The 22,609-nt window shown below is 55.2% G+C and overlaps 1 protein-coding gene across 2 annotated transcripts in view; it reads right to left on the bottom strand.

Annotated features, from left to right (window-relative positions):
* The window catches only part of RIN3 (Ras and Rab interactor 3), a 114,491-nt gene that overhangs the window by 14,233 nt on the left and 77,649 nt on the right, over nucleotides 1-22,609 (bottom strand). For both annotated transcript variants that reach the window (XM_087856193.1, XM_087856192.1), the window contains exons 6-7: nucleotides 15,653-17,227; nucleotides 13,450-13,758 (exon numbers count right to left, since the gene is read on the bottom strand). In XM_087856193.1, coding sequence (XP_087712319.1) covers nucleotides 13,450-13,758; nucleotides 15,653-17,227 — 1,884 coding nt within the window. The remainder of the gene's footprint in view (nucleotides 1-13,449; nucleotides 13,759-15,652; nucleotides 17,228-22,609) is intronic.

Here is a 22,609-nt window from a genome sequence, read left to right as displayed (position 1 = left end):
TTTGAGTTTCCCAGTGGCCAAAGTGAAGAGGAAAACCCAGTTACACCTTTCTCGTTGTCCATGAAAAGAAAACACACCAGTTTCTCGGGGGCACCAAGTCATTTGTCTAATGCTTAGGGCTAACACAAACATTTCCCATGTGGCTTCACGAGGGGGACGCGATCGGCAAGTTCCTTTGGCGCACGCGGGGGCTTAAGTTGACTTCGCAATTTTCATTGCGTTGCCTCAAGATGGGGCTCGGGGCGAGCGCTTCCAGGACAGGAACGCGAATTTCGTAGCTCACCGTGCAAGTTCCCCTCCAGTCCTTGTAACTATTATGTGAAGTCGGCGTTGTTTTGCCCGTGCAGAGGAAAAAGCCCTGAGGGTGATGAAGGGACAAGACAGGAGCGGAGTCGCACCAGGCTGCAGGTACCCGAGAGGGGAATGAACCCCGTTTTGTTTAGATCACTGGTGGGAGTGTGTGTGGACAGCAGTCTGGGCTGTGTCCTCACGTCTACAGAATGTGAGCGGCAAATCCCGGTGGAAAGTGCTCCCAGTGAGTGGTCAGAACGGCTTGGCCGCGGCCCACCTGATGGTTCGTTCATTAATTAATTAATTAATTCATTCATTCATTCACTTAAGCCCTTTTACTAATCACCCTATTCCTTGGGTGTTACCTGCCCAGGTAATAAGATCTGATTTTTCTGGATTCCTGTGGGGACCAGAAAGATGTGAGTAAGAGAAACAGCATGAAAGAGGTTTTGAAAGGCGTGGGAGAGCTCTGTATTGAATTTAGCAGCCCCTCGGGTGGCATTCTGTCCTGCGGCCCGAGCCCGCGGGGGCCTCTGATAAGGTCTGTCCAAGAGGTGCCCCTTCTTGGTTTTCCAGAGAACAGTGTGCCTTGTGGCCTTCCTGGCCGCACTCAGTTCCTACATCTGCAAAATGGGGCCAGTAACACCAACCCTGATGGCCTTGCAGGGTTTTCAAGAGAATAAGATGAGAAAACACAAACGTGTTCCGTAGCCGTAAAGTGCTGTGGAAAAGTGGGCTATTACGGACGTCTCTGTTCTGCTTCCTCAAGTGGCCTCAGTTTTTCCATCTGTGAAATCAGCAGGGTGGAGGGGCTGGTAACACACAGCCCTGAAAGCAGAGTCACACGCACAGTACGAGCCTCAGCGCACTTCTTACCAGCTGTGTGACCTGGGGCTAAGCGCTTTCCCTCTCCGAGCCCGTGTTTCTAGTCGTGCACGATGGGACACAGATCGCACGGCATGCTACGGGATTCCGGTGAGAACTGTATACGCAGATTTACCCAGGGTGCTCCCCCACGCTCCCACGGAAAATGCCTGCTAAAAGACACCCATTCTCTCCATTCTAGCTCTGTGTTCTGAGGCTCTCTGGATTACTTGTTTCAAGGTTCCCTGTCCCCTCCCTGCACCAAATGAGTCTGTTTTGGAGAAAGCAAGCTTTGCCCTCAACCTTTATAAGCCTGAGATGCACCTTAAGGGCTCCCGGGGAAAGATCTTGTGCTGGGAGTTGTTTTTCATGTTGATAATTTAATTATCAGAATCCTGGCCCGCAGGAGAGTTATGAGTTGGGAACTGATGGGACACAGTCCTGTGGCTTTCGGAATGCCCGTGTAACGCACGCGCTGGCAGAGAGCTGATTAAACTTCACTAGGTTCTTAGAACACCCATTTCTTCTTGCTGTTGTGTGAATAACTCGGCAAGGAATACAATCGGCGAGCTCATGTGCTTTTGAGCAGCGGTTCGCCACCAGGGCGATGTTGCCCTTCACGGGTCACTGGGCCGTGTCTGGAGTTGCTGTTTGGCGGTCACGCTAGAACAGGGTGCTATGGACCCCAAGGCCAGGGATGCCGCCGAGCAGCCTATGATGCCCAGGACAGCCTTCCATGCTCAAGATGTATTCGGCCCCAGACGTCTACAGTTCCAAGGGTGAGAAGCTCTGCTTGAGGGGACAGGGACTTTCAGTAAGAGGTAGGGTCCAGCTCTGGCCCTAGGTCTGGGACTCAGAGGCCCTCCGGATGTGGCTCTGGGCCCCGTGGGGACGCAAAGTTGATCCTTCTTCTTCTTGCCACGCTCTCCCTGAGAATCCTGGCCGACGCTCAGGAAGGGTTTTGGGGCCCATCTCCATGGTTCGCACCACGTTCTGTTTAGCCGGCCCGCTGCCAGGGCTCCCGTGATCCCATGACTGTCCCTCCAACTACCCGTGAGCCTCCCCTCTTTGTTTCCACAGTACACGGCGCAGGCCATAGCAAAGGTGAGCAGGAAGCTGAGCTCCCACCAAGGTTCCCCGGCTCCAGTGGACCCTTACAGAGACCACTTGAGTCCTTCCCCACCAGGCTCGAGCCAAGTGTTTCATCATTTCTTAGAAACCAGCCCTTGCTGGGAACCCTTCCATTTCTGTCAAGGAGCCCCTGCACCCAGTCCCAGGATGCAACGCCTGGAAGCACCCCCTTCCTCTGGGGCTCTCAGTTCTCTGCCTCTCCCCAGGCAGAGCCCCAGGGGAATCTTCCTTCTGACTGCTTCCTGCGCTCACCCTTTGCGTTTTCCTGCCCTACTCCCTTACTCCCTTACCCTACCCCTCCCAGCAGGGTCTCTGTCCTTTGATCTACTCTGTCCCCGAACTCATCTCCTGAGAGTACGGCTCTGATCATGCTATTTCTCTTCTCAAGAACCATCAATGGCTCCCCACTGCTTAGAGAATCAAGTCCAGACCTCTTAGCCTGACATTCATGGCCTTCCACAATTGGGCCCATAGACACCTGTCCAACATGACTGACTCTACTCTCCTCCAGCCAGACCATCTAGAATGGGTCACCTGCATTCCAGGCCCCTGGGATTGGCCACGGTCACCTGGCGGCATGGCTTCTCCTTGCCTTCCACAGACCTGAGCCTTCCATCTCCCACCCAGCACTAACCTTTGTGGGACGCTCTAAAAATGCAAAGCATATTTTATAAACCTATCAGCGAGTGCCTAAAACAACTCTGTGAGGTGGGTTAGATTCATTGTGCCCACTTTACAGACGAAGGAAGTGAGCCCCAGAGAAGGTAAGCTACTTGCCTAAGGTCACACAGCTTGGATGCAGTGAACCAGGACCTGAATCCAGCTTTTGCTTACCCACAATCCCATGTTCCTGCTACTTCAACATTCTTTCTTCAAGTTCTACCTCCTCCATGAAGCCCTCCTGGGCTGCCCCAGCTACTGGTGCTTATTCTACACTCTACTTTCCAACTTCCAACTCAGAACGGCATTCTGCTTTCATCACCTTCCTACATAACATTCCTCTGTGCTGAATCACGGACCATTCCCTGAACTCCAAAGGTACTTTCAATCCTCATGCCTTTGCACACGCACAGTACGAGCCTCAGCGCACTTCTTACCAGCTGTGTGACCTGGGGCTAAGCGCTTTACCTCTCCGAGCCCGTGTTTCTAGTCGTGCACGATGGGACACAGATCGCACGGCATGCTACGGGAGGCATGCTACGGGATTCCGGTGAGAACTGTATACGCAGATTTACCCAGGGTGCTCCCCCACGCTCCCATGGAAAATGCCTGCTAAAAGACACCTATTCTTTCCATTCTAGCTCTGTGTTCTGAGGCTCTCTGGATTACTTGTTTCAAGGTTCCCTGTCCCCTCCCTGCACCAAATGTGTCTGTTTTGGAGAAAGCAAGCTTTGCCCTCAACCTTTATAAGCCTGAGATACACCTTAAGGGTTCCCGGAAAAAGATCTTGTGCCGGGAGTTTTCATGTTGATAATTTAATTATCAGAATCCTGGCCCGCAGGAGAGTCCCTCTGCCAGAGACACCCTCCCGAGCTTTCCCTTACAAACTTCTCCTTGCCCTCTCCCACGTCCTCCCACACAGTTGGTCACTTCCTGCTCCAGCTCCCAAACACCTTGACTAGTTCAGAGCCTGCCCTTTTTCTTGGACTGTGAGCTCCCTGAGGGCAGGGATGGAGGCTGGGTGAGCTTGGGCAAGTCTCTTAACCTCTCTGAGCCTCTGCCCCATCACTGCCTTTCCAGTCCCTAGCACAGGGCTTGGGATGTTAGCCATTGACAGCTGACTGAACTGAACCACACATGTGTTCCCGCTGGCATCCACTCGGCCCTGCCCGGGGTTAGGGCCATGGTCAAGGAGACTAGGATCTGCCGTGAGTCTTAGTGGTTTGCTGGGAAATGCCCAACTACTGGCTCTCCGAAGGAAAAAGTAAGCTCCCATGGTCTAAATATTTCCACCGTGGCCCGTTTCGAGCTATCAGCGTGAACATGGAGGGGGAGAAACGCAGAGTAGCTCTCGTGACATGCCCAGCTGACTCGGCTGCCTTGGATTCACCAAGCCCAATCTCACTGTGAGCAAACCGAGGTCCAGACCCAGTCTCACTGTGAGCAAACCGAGGTCCAGAGAAATTCCTCAAAGTCCTGCAGCTGGAGTCCCAGTAGTGGAGCTGTGATGAGAATCTAGGTCTTTCTTCCCTGATGTAGGTGAGAAATGTCCACACGGGCTCACGGGCTCTCTGACCTGATAGCGACTTGCAGACAAACAGAAGCTTCAAGCATTGCTGAAAGGCACCAGCTCCTCCCTGATATTCCAGGGGCTTGTTAGGGCTGCATTCTCCTTCCCATGAAGCCAGGAGCCCGAGGCATGAACTCAGCCCTGCTCCAGGCAGCGCCCCTGGGATGCGGAGGCAAAGTTCCAAAATGATTGCCCGGGGCTCAGAATACCTGGATTGCGTAGATCAGAGACCACGGCCTAATGTCCATTAGGCCGTGCTCCACCCGAAAGCTCTACGGGGTGCAGCCAGCACTTCCTGCTTTCTTTTCTGCCAATATCGCATCTGTTTTCCAGCTGGAGGCATGGGGGGAGCCGAGCACACTTTCAAGAGCTGGCTGGGCGCCTTAGGCCCATTACATCGGTGGGCAGGTTTTGGAGGGGAGTTCTGATAAGAAATGAGCTGAATGTGCTCAGCGGGGTCACGCAGTCCGCAAGGAGCACTGCATTAGGGCGCCCCCAACTCTGCCAGCTGCGTGATCTGGGGCCACTCACTCTGAGCCTCAGTGTTCTCATCTGAAAACTGGGAATAATAATAAAACTCCCTCAGGGGCGCCTGGGTGGCACAGCGGTTAAGCGTCTGCCTTCGGCTCAGGGCGTGATCCCGGCGTTCTGGGATCGAGTCCCACGTCAGGCTCCTCCGCTAGGAGCCTGCTTCTTCCTCTCCCACTCCCCCTGCCTGTGTTCCCTCTCTCGCTGGCTGTCTCTATCTCTGTCGAATAAATAAATAAAAATCTTAAAAAATAATAATAAAACTCCCTCAGACCGTCACGCGGGGTTGTGGTGAGCACCAAGTGAGCGGCTGAATTAAAAATTAGGTTTTGTCATCTAGGAAGGATCACCTAAAAGAGGAGCTGGCATATGTTTCTGGAAAGGACTAGGTCGCAACGATTTTTTTTTTTTTTTTTTTGTGGGCCACTCCATCTCTGTCCCCACTACTCAACTTGGTGGTTATAACAAAAGCAGCCCAGACACGGTGTAAATGAGTACGTGTGGCTGTTTCAATGACGTTATTTACAAAATCAAGCCGGGGGCCCGAGTTGGCCCGCAGGCTCCTGATCTAGATAGAGGAAAGGTGTATCCTCTTACTGTAACTGTCCCTCCAAATCTGTTCACTGGGCTCTAAGTGAAAGCAGTGGCTGATGCAACAGTCCTGGGGCAGACAAGGCTCATGACTGTGATGTGCTTTGGCTTGCATCCTCCTCCGTGATTCCCACTTAAAGCCACTTCCTTCCTCCAGGAAGTATTAACCGAAGACCCCCCCGCTGCCCACCAACCAGGTTAATGCCCCGATGATGGGTTTCCCCCACCCTGTCACTGCAGAATGGAAAAACAGACACTTTCCATTAACTCAGAGAGGACTCCCCTGACCTCCCAACGCAGAACGGCGAGCTCCTCTGACACCCCCCAGCCCCTTCACCCGGTCCAATTCAGCCCGCCTGCTAGCCGGTTTCAGCATCTGATGGCAGAGTCTAGCCTTCTGTCTACTGATTTATTACCCACCTGTCCTCACCAGAATGAAAGCTTTGTGAGGGCAGGGGTCCCCTCGTGAACAGAGTTCACCTGCTGTGCTTCCCTAGTGCCTGGCATGCAGTTGGTGTTTAATAAATGTATCTGCTAAGTGAACGCGTGGATATCATTTGCCACCCTGCATGACTGACACTTGCTTCGCGCTCTGTGTTCCCACTCGAATTGTGACCATCTTAAAAACAGGGACTGGGTTTTCCTGTTAACATCCATGTTGTCCGGCAAGGTTAGTCGGGACTGTTGAATGAATGCATTTATTTGCGAGAAACACAGGATGGGAGGAAGTAGAGAGCATCTCTAACAGGAGGTTTTCAATGTACGTTTCCAGTGCGAGCCTTTCATGCGGGGGTATTTTATGCAGAAATTGGCTTCTCTGGTTGATTCCCAGGGCAGGCAGCAGGGCTGGCCTGCAAATGGCCCCCAGGTAGGCCTGTGGCCTCTAGAGAGTTCTCTGCAACTGGTTTGCAACCCACTGGTCTGGTCTAACCTTGACGCTGCGCAGTTGAAAGGGCTGGAGCCCAGGGAGCAGGGCCGACTGGGTGGAGGACCCCCCCAAGTGTGTGGCTGACATGAAGTGAGAAGGCAGTCGCCCGCCCACGGAGCCTCCACAAAGCTACCCTGTTGGGTCATTCGGGCTTTCTGAGATGCTGCCCGAGCGTCAGTTCTGCTTTGAGCAACACCGCATCCTGGAGGAAATCACTCCAGCTCCCCAGGTTCCTCTTTGGGGAGCTCAGCCCACAAGCCAGTCCAGCCACATGGGGCCGTGGGCTTGGAGCCCTGCAGCCAAAAGTCCTAGCATGGCTGGAAAAGGCATGAGGCCGCCTGTGACTTAGGCTTGACTTCCCTGAGGTCGTCTCTGACCCAGATGCCCCGGAGAGGCCAAACAGTGCAGGGGTTCAGCCCAGGACCTGAATCCAAATCCCAGCTCTGTACCACTCACCAGCTCGGGTATGACCCTGGGTGTGCTGCCAGATCTCACTAAGCCTCAGTTTCCTTGACTGTAAAATGGGGACAACAATAGCGTCCACACCTCGTGAAGTGGTTGGGAGGACTTAGTGCCAAGACAGGTGGAAAGAGATGCTCACAAGCTGGGCTCCCGGCATGCGAGAAATGTCTGCGACATGGCTATGATGCAAGACAGGAGGGTAACGGGTCTCCTCACCCTCAGAGCTTGACATCTCAGAGGGCCTGAACCCCATTTCGGGTGTGGGGTATAACAGCAAGGTTATGCAGGGCACCTGGGTGGCTCAGTCGGTTAAGTGTGTGACTCTTGATTTCGGCTCAGGTCGTGATTTCAGGGCCGTAAGATCGAGCCCCGCATTGGGCCCCGTGCTTGGTGGGGAACCTGCTTGAGATTCTCCCTCTTCCTCTGCCCCTGTCCCCACTTGTGTGTTCTCTCTCTCTCTCTGTCAAATAAATAAATAAATCTTAAAAAAATAAATAAAAATAAAAAAAGCAAGGTTATGCTTTGCGTCCAGGCCTGGCCCTTTCTCTCTCTCTCTCTCTCTCTCTCTCTCTGTCACCTGGATGTCAATGCCTAGGAGGATTTACGAAGCCTCCCTCAGCCTGGATCCCTGAACGACTAATGGAGCAGAGCCCAGCTCCACCCCCACCCCCACCCTCCTGCATTCGACTGGACTGACATGAGAGAGAAACTTTTATTGGATAAGATTGTAGAGTTTACCTGTTAGGGCAGCAAGTATTTTCCTTAACTAATTACCTACACACCCACCTATCTATAGCTATTTCAAAAAGACCAGAAAGAAATCCACCAAATACTATCTTTTTCAACAATAAACATCAGTGACCTCTGTCATCAGAAATCACGTTAGATTTTTTTAACAGATTTTTTTTAAAAAAACCAACAGCCTGAACTCCCTCTCCGTCCTCCTGACCCCTGGTCAATGTCGTAGGCTCCTCCAGGTCTGTCCTCCACCCATTCAACTCCCAGCCCCTGCCTCCACCTGCTCCGGCAGCAGATTCCCAGCTGGCTCTGGCCAGGGAGGTGAACTGCCAGGCAGGTGAACGGTGAGGGTCCCTGGAGGGTCCAGGACCCTGAGCCCACCAATTTGGCCCTCACCTCTAACCCCCTGGCTGCTGGGCACCCTGGCTCCAAAGTCCAGAGCCAGGTGCCATCTCGTCAGGTGTGGCATCACGGTGTACACACAGACTCTTGAAGGCACAGAAAAAAGGCGGCCTGTTGGCCCTCACTGGCTTCCTCCTATTGCCTACTCTTTATCAAAAGAAGGTTCTTTAGGTTCTTGTAGAGAGAACCCCGTATACATACACACCACACTCCTCCTTCCTTCCTCCCTCTTGCATTTTAGGGCGGGGCTCCTGGGCTTGACTCTTTTTCTCCCCAACTGCAAGGCCAGCCCTGAATGTCTGTTCTTGGACACTGAGAACGTGGGAATGACTTGTTTGTGAAAGCAGCAGGAGAAATGATTCTAGAAGTTCTGACTACTCTCCTCAAGCCTCATGAAGTCCATGAGGAACCCAGTCTGCTCCATGCTGCAGGAGGGAGGGCCAAGCTTACCCAAAGCCACCTGTCTCCACGAACACCCGCCCTGCCTGACACAGGCCCCTGAACTTGCTCCTGTGGAGCAGGCAATGATGGGGATTCATCAGGAACCTTGAGATCTGTCCCCAGGCTGGCTGCTGGGTACGATCATAAAAGCACAGGCTTCGGAGTGAGGAAATTCTAGCTTCAAATCCTGGCCCTTTTGTATCCTGGGCAAGGAGAGCAATCGCCCTTCTGGGAAAGACGGCCCAGCTGGTGAACTCGGGCCTGTGTCTCCAAGCTGAGTGGTTTTCTGAGTGTTCCAGCAGGGTCTGCCAGCAGTCAGGCCACGGGGACACCACAGGCTGCTTCTGCCAGTGTCATGTAATGGCTACGAGGCACGCAGGTGGAACTTCTTCCGTGGAGAGGAGGGGGCTCATAGGGTTAGGAGTGGGAGGAAAGGGCTGTTTTCTGCTTTGGGTGGGTCAGTGGTGGAGGGAGGCAGGACCTGCGCCCCAGTTCTGCCCTTCCACGGGGGTGCTGATAGCTCCCAGGGCTTCGGTGCAGGGCTGCTGGCCTGCGGACCACGCTTGGAGTAGGAAGTCGCTGGAAGCGTCCGGCAGAAGGGAGGTGTGAGCTGAAGGCCTGGGGTAGAGAGGCCTGGTCCCCAGGTCACCGAACATCAAAGTCAGAAGCCAATTTTAAGAGTCAGTCAGGATCGGGTTGAAATGCATAACCTCAATCTAATCACGAGGAAACATCTGACAAACACAAAATGAGGAACTTTCATTAAAAAGAACCAAAGGTGGGGGTGGGGAGGGAAACCTGTATTCCTTCAAGATATCAACGCTCCATAAAAAAAAAAGCCATGGAAATGTTCCGGGTTAAAAGAGGTAAAAGACACCTGACAACTAATTGCAACACCTGGCCCTAGCCTGTTTCCCGAACGGGAGGGGGAAATGCCAGCAAGGATCTTATTAGCTCCAGTGACAGCCTGGAGTAAAGATGGCGGCTTAGGTAAAAACATCGTTATCAACGTCAATGTACCAAGTGGCCAACGTTCCCGTGGTTATGCAAGAGAATATCCCCATTCTTAGAAAAGTGTTTAGGGGTATATGTCACTCCCCCTCAGATGATTCAGGAAAAACATTCTGTATGCAGACAGAGTGTGTCAATGATAAAGCAAAACAAGGTATTAACAATCCACAAAGGGCATGTGGATGTTCCTATTTTACTGCAGTATTTCTGTTCTTAAAGTTTGTGGTGTCTGAAGTTACTTTCGAATGTGAGGCTTAAAAGCTAAACTATTGATGGGCGCCTGGGTGGCTCAGGCGGTTAAGCGTCTGACTTGGGTCTTGCTAAGGTCGTGATCTCGGGGTCATGACATCGAGCCCTCTGCCTGGCTCCGCGCTCGGTGTGGAGCCTGCTTTAGATTCTCTCTCTGCCTCTGCCCCTGCCCCACCATGCACTCTCAATTCATTAATTAAAAGCTAAAATATTGAGCAGCAGAACTAGTTATTTCAAACAAAATCCCACACTGGACTCCACGTGTAAAAAGGGACAAGGAGCCTCCCTCCCTCCCGCGAGGACGGGGAAGCGATGAGCGCCCTTGTTCGTCTCTGTTCTTTCCTGGGCTTCGCCCGCGCACGTCCGCTGTAGCGACTGCCTTGCTTTCCTTTCCTTCTCCCTCAAAATTAGTCATCCCTCCCCCATTCCCTGCTCTCTGCTACGTTTTCAGTAAGTCAATTCGCCATCAGCAAAAATCATGGTGTTCGAAGTCCCTGCCAAGGGACTGAGCGTTTAGAAGAACTGCATGGGCCCCCGGGAGGCTCAGTGGGTTAAGCATCGGACTCTTGATTTTGATTCAGGGTCTCAGGTTTGGTTCAGCGTCTTTGGTTTTGGTTCCGGATCAAGCCTCGTGCTGGGTTCCTCATTCAGCGTGGAGTCTGCTTGAGGTTCTCTCTCCCTCTGCCCACCCCCTGCCCCAAGCACACTCTCTCTCTCTAATAAATAAATAAAACTTAAAAAAAAAAAAAAAAAGAATTGCAGGAAGCCCAAGGCTTCTGAGTAACCTAGGACTTACTGAGAATGGAATTGTTCTTTTAGGCCCCAAACCGTCTCCCTGATAATGCCTTAGGGTCCGTACAGCCCTTGGCCCTGATTTTACCCCAGACCCAGCACCGCCCCAGAAGAAAAGATTCCCCCAATTATAAGTTCAGATAGGGAAGGTAACCTCCCTGATTAACTACCAGATGCAGGGCTAGATGCAAATTTGCAGACTCAATAAAATCTCACAATAGCCCTGTAAGGTGGGTATGGCTGTGCCCATTTAACAGAGGGGGAAACTGAGGCTCCAAGCACCTAAGTAACCAGAATATAGTCACATAGCTGGGAAGGAAACCTGGATCTTTCCTGTCCACATCCCTTCAAGGTCCCAGGCCAGCCTGTCTGTCATCTCTCTGAGGCTGCTTGCAGCAAAGGGTCCTTCGGGGCTCTGTCTCCTCTCTGGCTCGACCTGGCTGTGTTGCTGCTCCCTCCCCACACCATCCAGGACGCCCCGAGCTCCCCCACCCAGCGGCTGCAGATCTGGCTTGCCTCTCGCTCTTAGAAGGTCTGGGAAGGTCCTGGCCAGCTCTTTGCCATACCGTGATGGGGTCTTAACCTTGAGCTTCCCACTGCTGCTGGGAGGCATGCCAGGCACAGCCCCCAGGCTCCACACCTCTGGGACTGAGCAGGTCGAACTCCAGAGCTCGGGGTTCTGCAGGCTGCTTGCTGCCCCTCATCTTACTTCTTTGGGGGTTTTTAAGGAATTTACTTGGCTGTGGAGTTCACATGTTGGATGGTTCTCGGGGGTCCAGATGGCACAAGACCCCCGGTATCGAAGCCTGACATCCGCCCCATGATAATGAAATCTCCACTTCCCCATCCGGTCTCCACTACAAGGCTCTCTCTGTCAACCCATTTCCAACATTCTGCCGAACGGTGAATGGGAAGGTCTACCTTCACATGGGGCCTGCTTTCAGGGAATAATGCTCCTTCTACGACTGCAAGCGAACACAGGTCTGTGTAACCCAAAAGAGTGACTCCAACCTGGAATTGTGGCCAGTAGGAGGCCTGGGAGGGAGCTTTCCTGGGGGAGGGGGACTTGCGCCATCCCTCAATTGCTTTTTGTTGGCCTATGGCCAAACAGGCCTGCTCTTCTCCAAGGCAGATGGAGAGAAGCCCTCGCCTAAGACAGCCAGCATCGGTTGGGCCTGCTATGTTCTATGCATTGAGGCTGACGTTTTATGTATGTTGCTTCTAATATTTACAAGTGACTGAGTATGGCTTCTGAACCATTAGGGGTCTGAGCGTTCCCTTTGTAAAACAGCTTCCTTGGGTGAGGGGACCTTAAACCCTGGGCTTTAAGGGGTTAAGTAAATCATTCAAGGTCATGCAGATAGTAAGTGACAGATCAGGAATTGAAACCCAAGTCCGTGTGGCAACAGACGTCACAATCCTTCCCCTCTCCATTACTGTGGCTGTCATGTACAGTCACACAGGTTGCTCACTACACAAGGGCATCCAGCTGAAGAGGTGATCCGGGCATGAAATCCAGCCACCATGCTGATCACTAAGGTGTGCACCATGGTGCGGTCATGCCTATTCTTGTCTGTCTAGAGGAGCACTCTGGTAAACTGATTATAAACCGTCCCAGTGATCCCCTTCCCTACATCTGTGCCCCTTGCGATGTTACTTTGCAGCTCTTCCCATCAAGTAAGTTGAGTTCCGTGCCCCTTGAATCTGGGCTGGTCTTGTGAGTAAATACGCCAGTGAAATACGTCCGAGTAGCATTGTGCCAAGTCAGACCCAGGCCCGAGGAGGCCTTCCTGGCTTCACTTGCTCTCTTGGACCTCAACTACAGGCTAACCTGCCGAAGAAAGAGAAACGTGTGGCCCCGTAACCTTCATTCCTGACCAGTCAGTAGCCAAGCAACCACCCAACATGCGAGCAAGGCCCTCCTAGGCCAGCCAGCCTCCAAACAAGCCCTTCTGGCCACCACCCCATGAGGCAGCCCAGGGCAGCTCTGGCGCAGACAAGCTCAGGCGTGCCCGCTCAGATCAGCGTCACTGCCACACCTCCTGGTGGGCACTGTTAAATGCAAACTGACTGGAGTGGCCGTTATGCGTTGAATTGTGTCCCTCTGACATTCATAAGCTGAAGTCCAAGGCCTTGGTTCCTGGGAATGTGACCTTATTTGGAAATAGGGTCATTGCAGATGTCATCAGTTAGGATGAAGTCACACTGGAGTAGGGAGGGGGCCCCTAATCCAATGTGTCTGACGGCCTCAAAAAATGGGAAGTTTGGACATAGACACCCACAGGGAGACATCCACAGGGTTGCCACAAGCCAAGGAACTACCAGAAGCTGTGAGAAAGGCCTGGAACACAGCCTTCCCTCGAGCCTTCAGAGGAAGCATGACCCTGTGACACCGTGATCTCCAACTTCCAGTCTCTGGAAGCGTGAGATGATCGACGTGTGCGGTTTCAGCCCCTGCTTGTGGCACTTTGCTACAAGCAGCCCTAAGACACTAAGAGAAAACCTTCTCCTGGTCAACACGAACGCGCACTGTGCTTGGCTTCCTGGCCTTCCTCCAGCGAGGAAGCTAACCACGGCCCTCCATCTGACCCCCAGGGAACCCCTGAGAGGTGCCCAGGAATTCCATCCCCCTGCGCCCGGTCCTGCTCCAACAGGCCTCGGAACCTGGAAAGCCTTCTCCAGTGCCCTCCAAGGGCTCCGGGGTCCTTGCCGGGGAGCAGTCACAGGCCCACACAGTATTGCTGGTCCTCGAGAGAGTCCCCAGCCCAGGCCCCTCTGGCTGCCCACCTACCTGGGTTGCCGAGGGCCATGGAGTCGTAGATGAGCTTACACGTCTTGAGCAGGATGGAGATCTTCTTCTCGGGCGAGTAGGCCTTGTGCATGCTGGCAAACTTCTGCAGGATCTTCTCCATGACAGGCACCTCTGGCACGCTGGTGGTCACCCCCAGGTCAGTGGTGGTGGTGGCCAGGATCACCAGTTGGTTCTCCTTGAGCTGCTGCAGCGAGCCATCCTTGCTGTGGATCTCACGCAGGCACGAGTTGATGGCTTCTTTCAAGGGCTTTAAGACACACTTGTACAAGGCCGACTCCACAATCGCTTCTGTAGGGGGGCAAGAGCGGGAGGGTGAGAGACCCAGCTGGCAGGCTTTGGTGCCCAATGGTGTGGCTGTCCCCATGTCCCAGCCCCTAGAAGGACACGCTCAGTGCCCCAGCAGCTACACCTCGCAGGGGGCAGTGTAGTACATTCAGCAAAACGCCACACTGCGAAGACACCCATACGGGAGCCCTCTGGGACTGAAACATTGTATCCTAATGCTTTTCACAGGGCCTGGAACGGAAGACACTCTCACAGGGCTGCCTACCAATGCACAACTTCAAAGGGCACTATTTACATGGGGTTGTGCAGTATACAACCTGCGCAATTGTACATGGGGGGCCCGGGGGCCCAGTAAATGTTTGGTAGAATTGTTCTTGATGTCGCTCTTTGAATTCTCAAATTCACTTGCCTCGAGGCTCAAGAATACAGTATATCCAGAACCTGACTTCTCACCACTTCCACGGCCACCACCTCGAGCTGGGCTGCCATCATTTTTCCTTGAGTTACATGAGTAGTCTCTTGCCCTGGCCCCTTTTCATCTATTCTCAACTCAGCAACCAGCATAATCCTGTTATGGCATGTTCGAGTATGACATTCCTGTGCTCAAAAGTCTCCAGTGGCTCCCATCCCACGCACAGTAGAAGCCAGAGTCTTTCCCCATGACTTACTAGGCAACCCCGCCCCCCAGCCTTGTAGTCTGTTCTCACGTATCACCTTGCCTGCTCCCCTGTGTTCACACTGCTCCAGCCACTCTGGCCTCCTTGCTGCTCTGCTCCTGCCTCAGGGCCTTTGTGCCTGCTATTCCCTTTGCCTGGAGAAGTCACTCCACAGCTGTATACTTGACCTCTTCCTTCGCTGTTCAAATGTCGTCTTATCCAAGAGGCATCCTGCTCAGCTAGTGGAAGGGGATTTAGTCGGCTTTGATCTCACGGCAACTCTGCAACATACACGCCATTATCCCCACTCTACAGACGGACCAACTCGGGCTCTGACGGTGTGGGTCACAGCTAGGAGGGGGTGCAAAAAGAATTTGACCCTATGTCTGACACCATGGCGACGCTTGTCTGCTTTGGTTGACAGTAGGGAAATGTTCTTGGGAAGTCTTTTTGGCTCTATCTCATCCCCAGGGGAGGTCCCAAGCCCTGTCTGCATAGGGAGACACCGGAGCTGCCCTATCCCTGGGGGTAAGAGAGGGGCCCACGCTCCCATGGTTGAGTCTCAGTAGAGATCCAGATAACGCTCCCTTGCCACGCAGGCCTGGGCTTGGCCCCCATCCGGGTTTGGGGCTGGCCCTTGCTGTCCGGGGTCCTCATCCTACCACCTCCTTCTTCCCCTTGGCTTCTCCAGCCTCTGCAACAGGAGGACATGTGGCAGCCCTTGTCTGCCTCAGCCCACTCCTGCCCATCCTTCCAGGCCCGTAGCGTGACCCCACTGCCTCTGCGGCTAAAGGTGCGGGGACCCGAAGGCAGGGACTCGCGGGGAGCGTCCCCAGTGCCTCTGGCTCCTGCGTGACCTTGGCCAAGTCCTTTCCCCTGGCAGAGCCTGTTTCCTCATCTCCAAAGTGAGATGGGGGGGGGGTTGCATCTCGGAGGGCCCCAGGAGCTGCAGAGACGGGCTGGCCCTCTGCAGCCACGCCCGGTGGTACATCTTTTGCCTCTAATTGCTCCTTATGATTTGTCTCCCTCCTGAAATCGGGAGCATCCCGGGCAGGACGGGGGGCGGGGAGGTCCTGCCGGCCTCTCCTGAGCCTGAGGCTCCTGCGCCGTCTCCCCGGCCCTGGGGCAGAACCCGGCAGCGAGAAGCAGCACAGCAGAGGGGCAGTCAGTTCGCGGCAAGGGGGGACGGTCTGGATCAGCCCTCCCTCCCGCCCGCTCCCAGCCCCCGGCCCAGGACTGACCCAGCTCCTCCTCGGGGTGCAGGGCGGGGTCCACCAGGGCCTTGAGCTCGGTGCTCTGCAGCAGGTAGCTCTTGAGCTGGGTCATCATGGTGCGGATCTCCTGCAGCATCTCCGTGCTCGAGGTCTGGCGCGCCATCATTTCCAGGCTGTACACTTTGTAGTCCTGCACCAGGTTGCCGAAGTACGAGGCCTTGTCCTGCGCCAGCTCCACCACCTTCTTGTACAGCTTGCGGTTGTTGGACAGGAACGCGTGGAAGACATTGGTGAAGCTCGCGAGGCTCAGGCGGTGGCGCGCCTTGCCCAGGATCACCGAGGGCTTCTTCTTCCCGCATGAGCCGCTGATCGGCTCCAGCTCCTCCTCCGTGCTGCTGGTGGAGTAGGAGTCCTGGTCTGTGGCCGAGGCGGACACTCCCAAGCTGTCCGAGAGGGAGGCCAGGGAGCCCTTGAACTCTGCCGTGCTCTGGGGCCGGGCGCCGGCCGGGGTGTGCGGGCTCTGAGTCCTGGCTTGGCAGGCAGGGCTCTGGCCTTCTCTGGGTGGACCGGGCGTGGGTTTCCTGGGGGCTTCCTCCTTTGCGGAGAACTCGGTGCTCTCCAAGGGGCTTGGAAGGCCTGAGGCCAGCTGCCGGGAGATCCGTTTCCTCCTGGGGGGCGGGATTGGGGGTTGTCGGATCTTCCTCGGCGGCTCTGGCATGCTGCCCGGATCACTGGCTTTGGCTGCTGCTTCCTGACCTTGCTCAGCGGTCCTCTGAGGCCTGTCCCCAGGACTGCCTGAGGTCCCCTGGGGAGGCAGGCTGAGTGGGGATGCCCTGGAGAGAGCTGGCTGGTCCCCCTCTGCAGGCATCCCCCTGTCCACCTTCCCTGCACTCGGGTCCTCCAGGGAGACCTTCTCAGAGATGCGGCGTCTGGGAAGAGCAGCAGGGAGGTTCTTCTTCACAGGGACTGGAGGGGCAGGGGTCTGCTGCAAGGGGCTAGGGGCTGCCCCTGGCTTCATCTCTTCCTCCCTGAGGGGGCCCAGTCCTGTGGGGGGGCGTGAAAGCCTCTCACAGGCTGCCATGGGTGGCTGGCTTGAATGGTCAGGGGGGCCTGGGGCATGGGGTGCAGGGTGGGGGGCAGACGCAGGGGGTGCTGGAGGAAGGGCCTCTGGAGGCGGGGGAGCAGCCACTGGGGGGGAACTGGGCAACGGACAGGCCAGAACAGGAGCGGGGAGTGGAGGAGGCCGGTGGGGGCCGGAGGCTTGGAGCGGGGCTGCCGGGGGAGGGGGTGCTGGGCGGCGAGGGGCCCACTTGGAGGTGGGTGAGGTAGCAAAGGAGGTGGGAGGCAATGGGCGCGAGGGGCAGCTTCCAGGGGGTGGCTGGTCGGCAGGCAGGGCACTGCCGCCACAGTCCTCGATGAAAATCGGATTCACAAACCACAGGCGGTCATTTCCTATGGACAGCTCAATTTCACATGAGCAGTTCTCGTAATGGGCGGTGGACTTGAGGCTGGAGGCTGGGGGCGCTCCGGGGGCTGGGTCTCTTGGCGGCTCTGCGGGGCTCCCACCGCCTCGCCGGGGGTTCAGCGAGGAGTCCCAGAAGCCTGTAGAGACAAGAGAGGGAGAGGCTGATCAGTCCTGAAGCCAGGCCCTGGGGGTGGCGTTTTTGGGCGTGGTGGGGCAGGGCTGGTCCCAGCGTTTGCTTCACTGCTCTGAGGGTTGTTTCCCCTCTTGGGCTGTTTTAAACCTCTCCCACCACTTCCTGCCTCGAGAGGGGAAGCCCCGTTTGATGTCCCAGGCTCTCGGGGGTGGGGCTTGGACCTGGTGGTGATAGGCTCAGCTCCAGCTCTGCCCTTGGCATGTGACAGCCCACCAGGAGGGCACCGATGGCACGGGGTGCAGGCCCAGGTTGGGGGCGGGGGGACAGAAGGCAAGGGGTTCCGCAGCCAACTGGCTGGGTGCCCTGGGGCAGGTGACTTGACCTTTCCAGGCCTCGGTCTCTAGTCATCTCTAGAATGGGGGTCCCCCCAGGGAAGGTGCTTTGGGCCTGTTTTGGCTAGCAGGGTGGCCGTGTGCAGGAGGGACAAAGTACACACTGTGGCCAGTGAGCTCAGACCTGACCATCCAAACGGGGAACACTGGCCCCACTGCAAAATGGCTCGAACTGTCAATCTCTATGTTAAAATAGGCAAATGTCCCATGCCCTCCGTGTGTGTGTGTGTGTCTGTGTGTGTGTGTGTCTGTGTGGTGTGAAGGGGGGTGGGTCAGAAAGTGGGGGGCCCTGCACTGCTGGCTCTCGGTTCCAGCACAGGCCTTTCTCCTGACTCATCCCTCGCAGACGGCCCGTGGTTGTGGCCACCGATGCAGGCCTGTCCCTCTCCAGACAAGGTTGGTCAGCACCAGGCTTTCACTGGGTAAGGAGCATGGGACATCCCAGCGGAAAGTGCACGGGCGGTTGGCGAGCTCAGGAATTCTTGAGTTCCTGACCTCTGGGTACCAGCTTCTATCGAGGGTCTAGCTCGGGATCCTCCAGAAAGGGTGCAGAGTTTTGGGAGTCACTTCAAATGGGTACAGGCCACCCTGGGCTCACTCCAGCCACTCCTCCTGGAGAGCAGCAGGGACGCCAGTCTCTTCAGCCTGTTAATTTTAGAGCCTGAGGGTGCAGAGTCCCTTGTTAACAATGGGGCCAGTCCTCCAACCTCTCACCCCAAGCTCCTTACTTCTAGGAGTGATTCATCACTAAGAAAACTGCCAAAAATAACGCAGGAGCAAACATGCACTGGATTCTGGCTGTGTAGGCAACTTGCTTTATGTGGGTCATCTCATCCACCCCTGACCACAGGCCTTTGGTGTAAGTCCTAACATTGTCCCCAGAGGACATGAAGATTAGAGACCCAGACAGATGAAACAATTTGCCCAAGGTCACAGGTTGGTGAGTGGAGGAACCGGGATTTGAACCCGGTCAGACTAGTTCTAAAGCCTGTGTGCTCAGCGCCCAGGTTCTGTGTCTTCCTTCATAGGAACTTGCAACACTTCCCATCTGAGTTGCTCTCCCAGGGTCGGAGTTGACAGCGTGGTGTGCGCCCCAGAACTGGGGATGTGGTAAGAACACAACAGGCTCAAGACGTCGAAAGAAAGGGAACATCACAAGATGGCCTTTGGCAGCCATTGTGCGCCTGTCCTGAGACATGCACTCCCAGGATGTGGGCACTTGCTGCCTTGCTGGCCTGGGGGTGGCAACTCCAGTCACAGGGAGCAGGGGACAACCCAGGACAATGGGGCTGCTGGGACACCAACTGAAAGTGAGCGTGTGCCTCTCCCGGGAAGGAGAGTGGGGCTCACCGTTCAGCCCTGTCCTGGGCAGAGACCTGTCTCTGGAGCAATAAGGATGACAAACTTTCACATGAACTGCTCCCCATTCACAAAGCTCTGCCTGAGGGCGTGGAGAGCCCCGGGTGGGAGGGGAGCCTCTGGGCTCCCGAGCCCAGGCTGTTTTTCAGATTGTCTGGGCTCTGCACTTTGCTCTCTGGGCAGCTGCTGACCTCTCCATGACTGATCCACTCTCCCGGGTGCTTCAGGCCAAGCACACAGATGCTCGGGCCCCAAGGGGCCAGCACCTGAGGCGCTGTGTACCCTGTCTACACAGGACCAGTACCAAGTTGTCTCCTTGCAAGTATGCCCAGCGAGGAGAAGCCAGTCCGACTCAAAGGTGAACTGGCAGCAGCCCCACGTGTGAGCCGAGGCCCCTGACGCTCACCTCCGAGTTCTCTTAAGCCCTTCCTTTGGGTAAAGATGAAGTCATGGGGCAGATGAATGAACGGAACTGCCCACCTACGCCTGGACATTCTCATTGCTCACTTAGACCCTGGCCTTAGCCTGCCCACACCCCCATCTAGTCTCCTCCTTGAGACACGAAGCTGGGCGCAGAGTAGACCCTTGGGTGCTCTTTGCTTGGAATCGAATCACTGCCAACCTTTTAGCCTGGCACTCGAGGCCTGTGGGATCTGGCCCCGCACATCTTTTCCAGCTTCACCTACTGAGCAGTTACCCACTCGCTCCTTCCTGAACATGTCACGGGGCTCTCCCACCTTAAGGTCTTGGCTAATGCTGTTCCCTCTGCTTGGAGTCCTTTTCCTACCCTCGCCACCTGGCACACTCTCGCTGTCCTTCACGACCCAGGTCAAATGTTACCTGTTTGGTGGAGCCTTCCTGACACATTCAGACCTCCCGTATACTCCTCTGTGTTCCCCCCAGCTCTGGGGCACACCCTGACCCTCGTGACTAGCACTGGGACTGGAGTTCTTGGGTTTTATTGGACTCCCTCCCACACCTTCCAGGCTACCAGTGCTTGGCTTCGCCAGAGGGGACAGGCAGGCGGGTTCTGAGGAGGGGCACGTAGGCAAGGTTCATTCTGATGGTAACATGGGGATGACCTGAACGGGGCGGGGGTGGTGGTGGTGGTGGTGGCTGCAGGCAAGAAGAGACAAGAAAATGGGAGGAGGTGGGCAAAAAGAGGGCTGAGGAGCTCCAGCCAGCCCCACAGCCTGCCTCAGCATAGCAAGGTGGGCCCATCACACACAGAAAGAAAAAGAACACATTTTCCACTGCTTACATGTGGATTCTGGCAGGACCAGCACAGATAATGGGGTTCAGAGCAATGGGCCTGGGGCCTGGGTGACAAGGAACTGCTCCCCAGCCCCTAAGATAAGCCTGGTGGTTACGCTGCGGCAGGGCAGCCTCAAAGCCAATGCCACTCTGAGGGGTGGGGGATGCTGGGACCGAGGAGCTACATCCTAGGGTCTGGGGGCCTGTCAGGGAACCAGTGCAGGCCTTTATGCTAAAAAAAACCAAAAAACAAAAAACAAAAGGGGGAAGTAGGTAACTTTCTCTGCAGCCTGCAGAATGCCAAGGCCAGAGGAGAAGCGGAACCCAGTCATGCAATGCTAGTGGTTGGCAAAGTGGGGGGCACCCGGGCCCACTGGCACCATGCCAAGCCTCGGCCCAGCTGCCAGAGATCCCCTGAGCAGCCGTGTCTTCCCTGCCTCTGTGCTGCCCCCGGACCGAGGTGACGTGTCGCTGGCCCGGCGGCATCCTGCAACTCGGCTGGGGATACCTCCTGCCAGGTGTCCACTCCTACAATCCTCAGAGGGCCCAGGCCGGGCCAGGTACTGGGCTGTAGGCTCGGAGGGCCAAGGCGAAGAAGGGTTCACGCTCGGGGAGCCCCGGGTTAGCCGTAGGACGGAGAGGAGATGAGTAAATGCAGGAAAGTATTCCAGATGCCATGGAAACAGCTTGAAAGTCCAATGAGTTTAGCGAATAAATATTTTTGTGGCATCCCAAGGACAGGCGGTTGGACACTCACGTTGTCATTCACACTTGGGTTGTGGACGGGTGTTTAATAACCAGGAAAATTCTCGTTGTAGAATGTAAAAGACAAAGCAAATTCCATGCAAACGGGCTAGAGTGACAGAACAGGTGGTTTCTTCAAACATGTTTATGTTTTAAACATATTAAGCGGATATATACCTCCAACGTGTCCGGACAAGACCCTCTGCAAATCTAACCCTTATTGACCATGGCTTTCTCTACGTTCCTCTTCCACTTAGAATCAACTGCATGTAATTTCATGCTGGATTGCCCCCTGTGTTAGTTTTGTGGCCCCAAGATAACACTTCTAAGATAGCCCGCCCTCTCGAACGCGGGCCTCTCCAAGGCCGAACCTGGACCTTCTGAGGTCAGCTCATGAGCCATGAGCAACCCCTCTGGGTTGTCACATGGTGCTGACCCTGCAAAGAAACAGCTCTGTTTCGGCAGCATCATCCCCGCCCGAGCAGCCAGGCTTTGCAATGATTGGATAGTTCTTACATTCTGCTCATTTTGTAAAAAGTGATTAGAACGCCAGAAAAAGTAAACTGCAGACACTGCTGATAGGAGACACAGCCTCACAACCTATTCCAAGGGCAAGGTCAGCGGGTGGGGCGCAGCTGATGTTAGAGCCGGGAGGGTGGGGGCGGAGGGGAGCAGGGGCCAGCAGTTGGGGCGGGGAGGCGGCTGTTGCTGCCCGCAAAGCCCGGCTGACCTTTTGCTCTGTTTCTTGGAGATTCCCCAGGGTCCCTTCACAAAGTCCCCTTTTATCTACACTCGTTCAAGTGGGTATTCAGTTCTTTGTCAGGAGAACGCCTCGTCTACAACGAGAGATGCGCAGGGCACAACTCCTAGTGTGTCTCCTAGTGTGTCCGGGCCTGGGCATCTCTTCCTTGTCTTGGATATTTCGTGTCGGTGCTATAGGTGAAGGTCAGTCCAGGGACACCTGCCTGCCGTGTAATCTCTCCCTGTTTTTTTTTTTTTCTTTTTGTAATGCAAGTGCTGACTTCAGCTCTGCTGGCTGAGGCATCCATTTCGAAGAGGTATCCTTCGATATCTTGAATAAACATGTGGATAGTCACAAGACTAGACTAATAGCCAGGCTGCCTTCCTCCACCGAGGCTCCTCTGCTTTAGAGATCTTGGTTGATTTAGATAACTGACCATTTGGGCCACTTGTTGCTGGCGCATCAAATTCTCCTCCCGTGTTTTCAATTCACCAATTGAGGGTGAGCCTGCGAAGCCCTACGTCCCCACCTTCAGCCCCAGTAAAAGCAGAACCCCAGGCCCGCGTGATGAGGGAGCAGAAGGCAAGCTGAGGGCAAAGCACAAGCTGACACCCTGCAACACCCCCCCCCCCCACACTCCCAGGTGGGATAGGTGAGACATTCCTCAGGCACTCCCAGCTGCCCTAAAACTAAGGGGATGAAGCACTGAAGGTGTCGTTATGCCACTTCAGACCTCAGGGGAGAGGTCACTGGGGCCGTGCAAGTTCCTAACCCACCCTGCATCCCAAACCCACTGCACAATCACGTTCCTGTCGCTCTTCCTTCTGACGAGGGTGGGACGGGAGCCAGGGCCGGGGTCGCGCTGGTGCCGGGCTCTGGTCAGCGGACAAAGGCC

The sequence above is a fragment of the Ursus americanus genome, chromosome 26, assembly GCF_024610735.1.
Source record: "Ursus americanus isolate L20-20 chromosome 26, mUrsAme1.1.p, whole genome shotgun sequence".
NCBI classification, from domain to species: Eukaryota; Metazoa; Chordata; class Mammalia; order Carnivora; family Ursidae; genus Ursus; species Ursus americanus.
The sequence above is the reverse complement of the archived record's forward strand: the minus strand, read 5'-3'. Positions and strand labels throughout refer to the sequence as shown.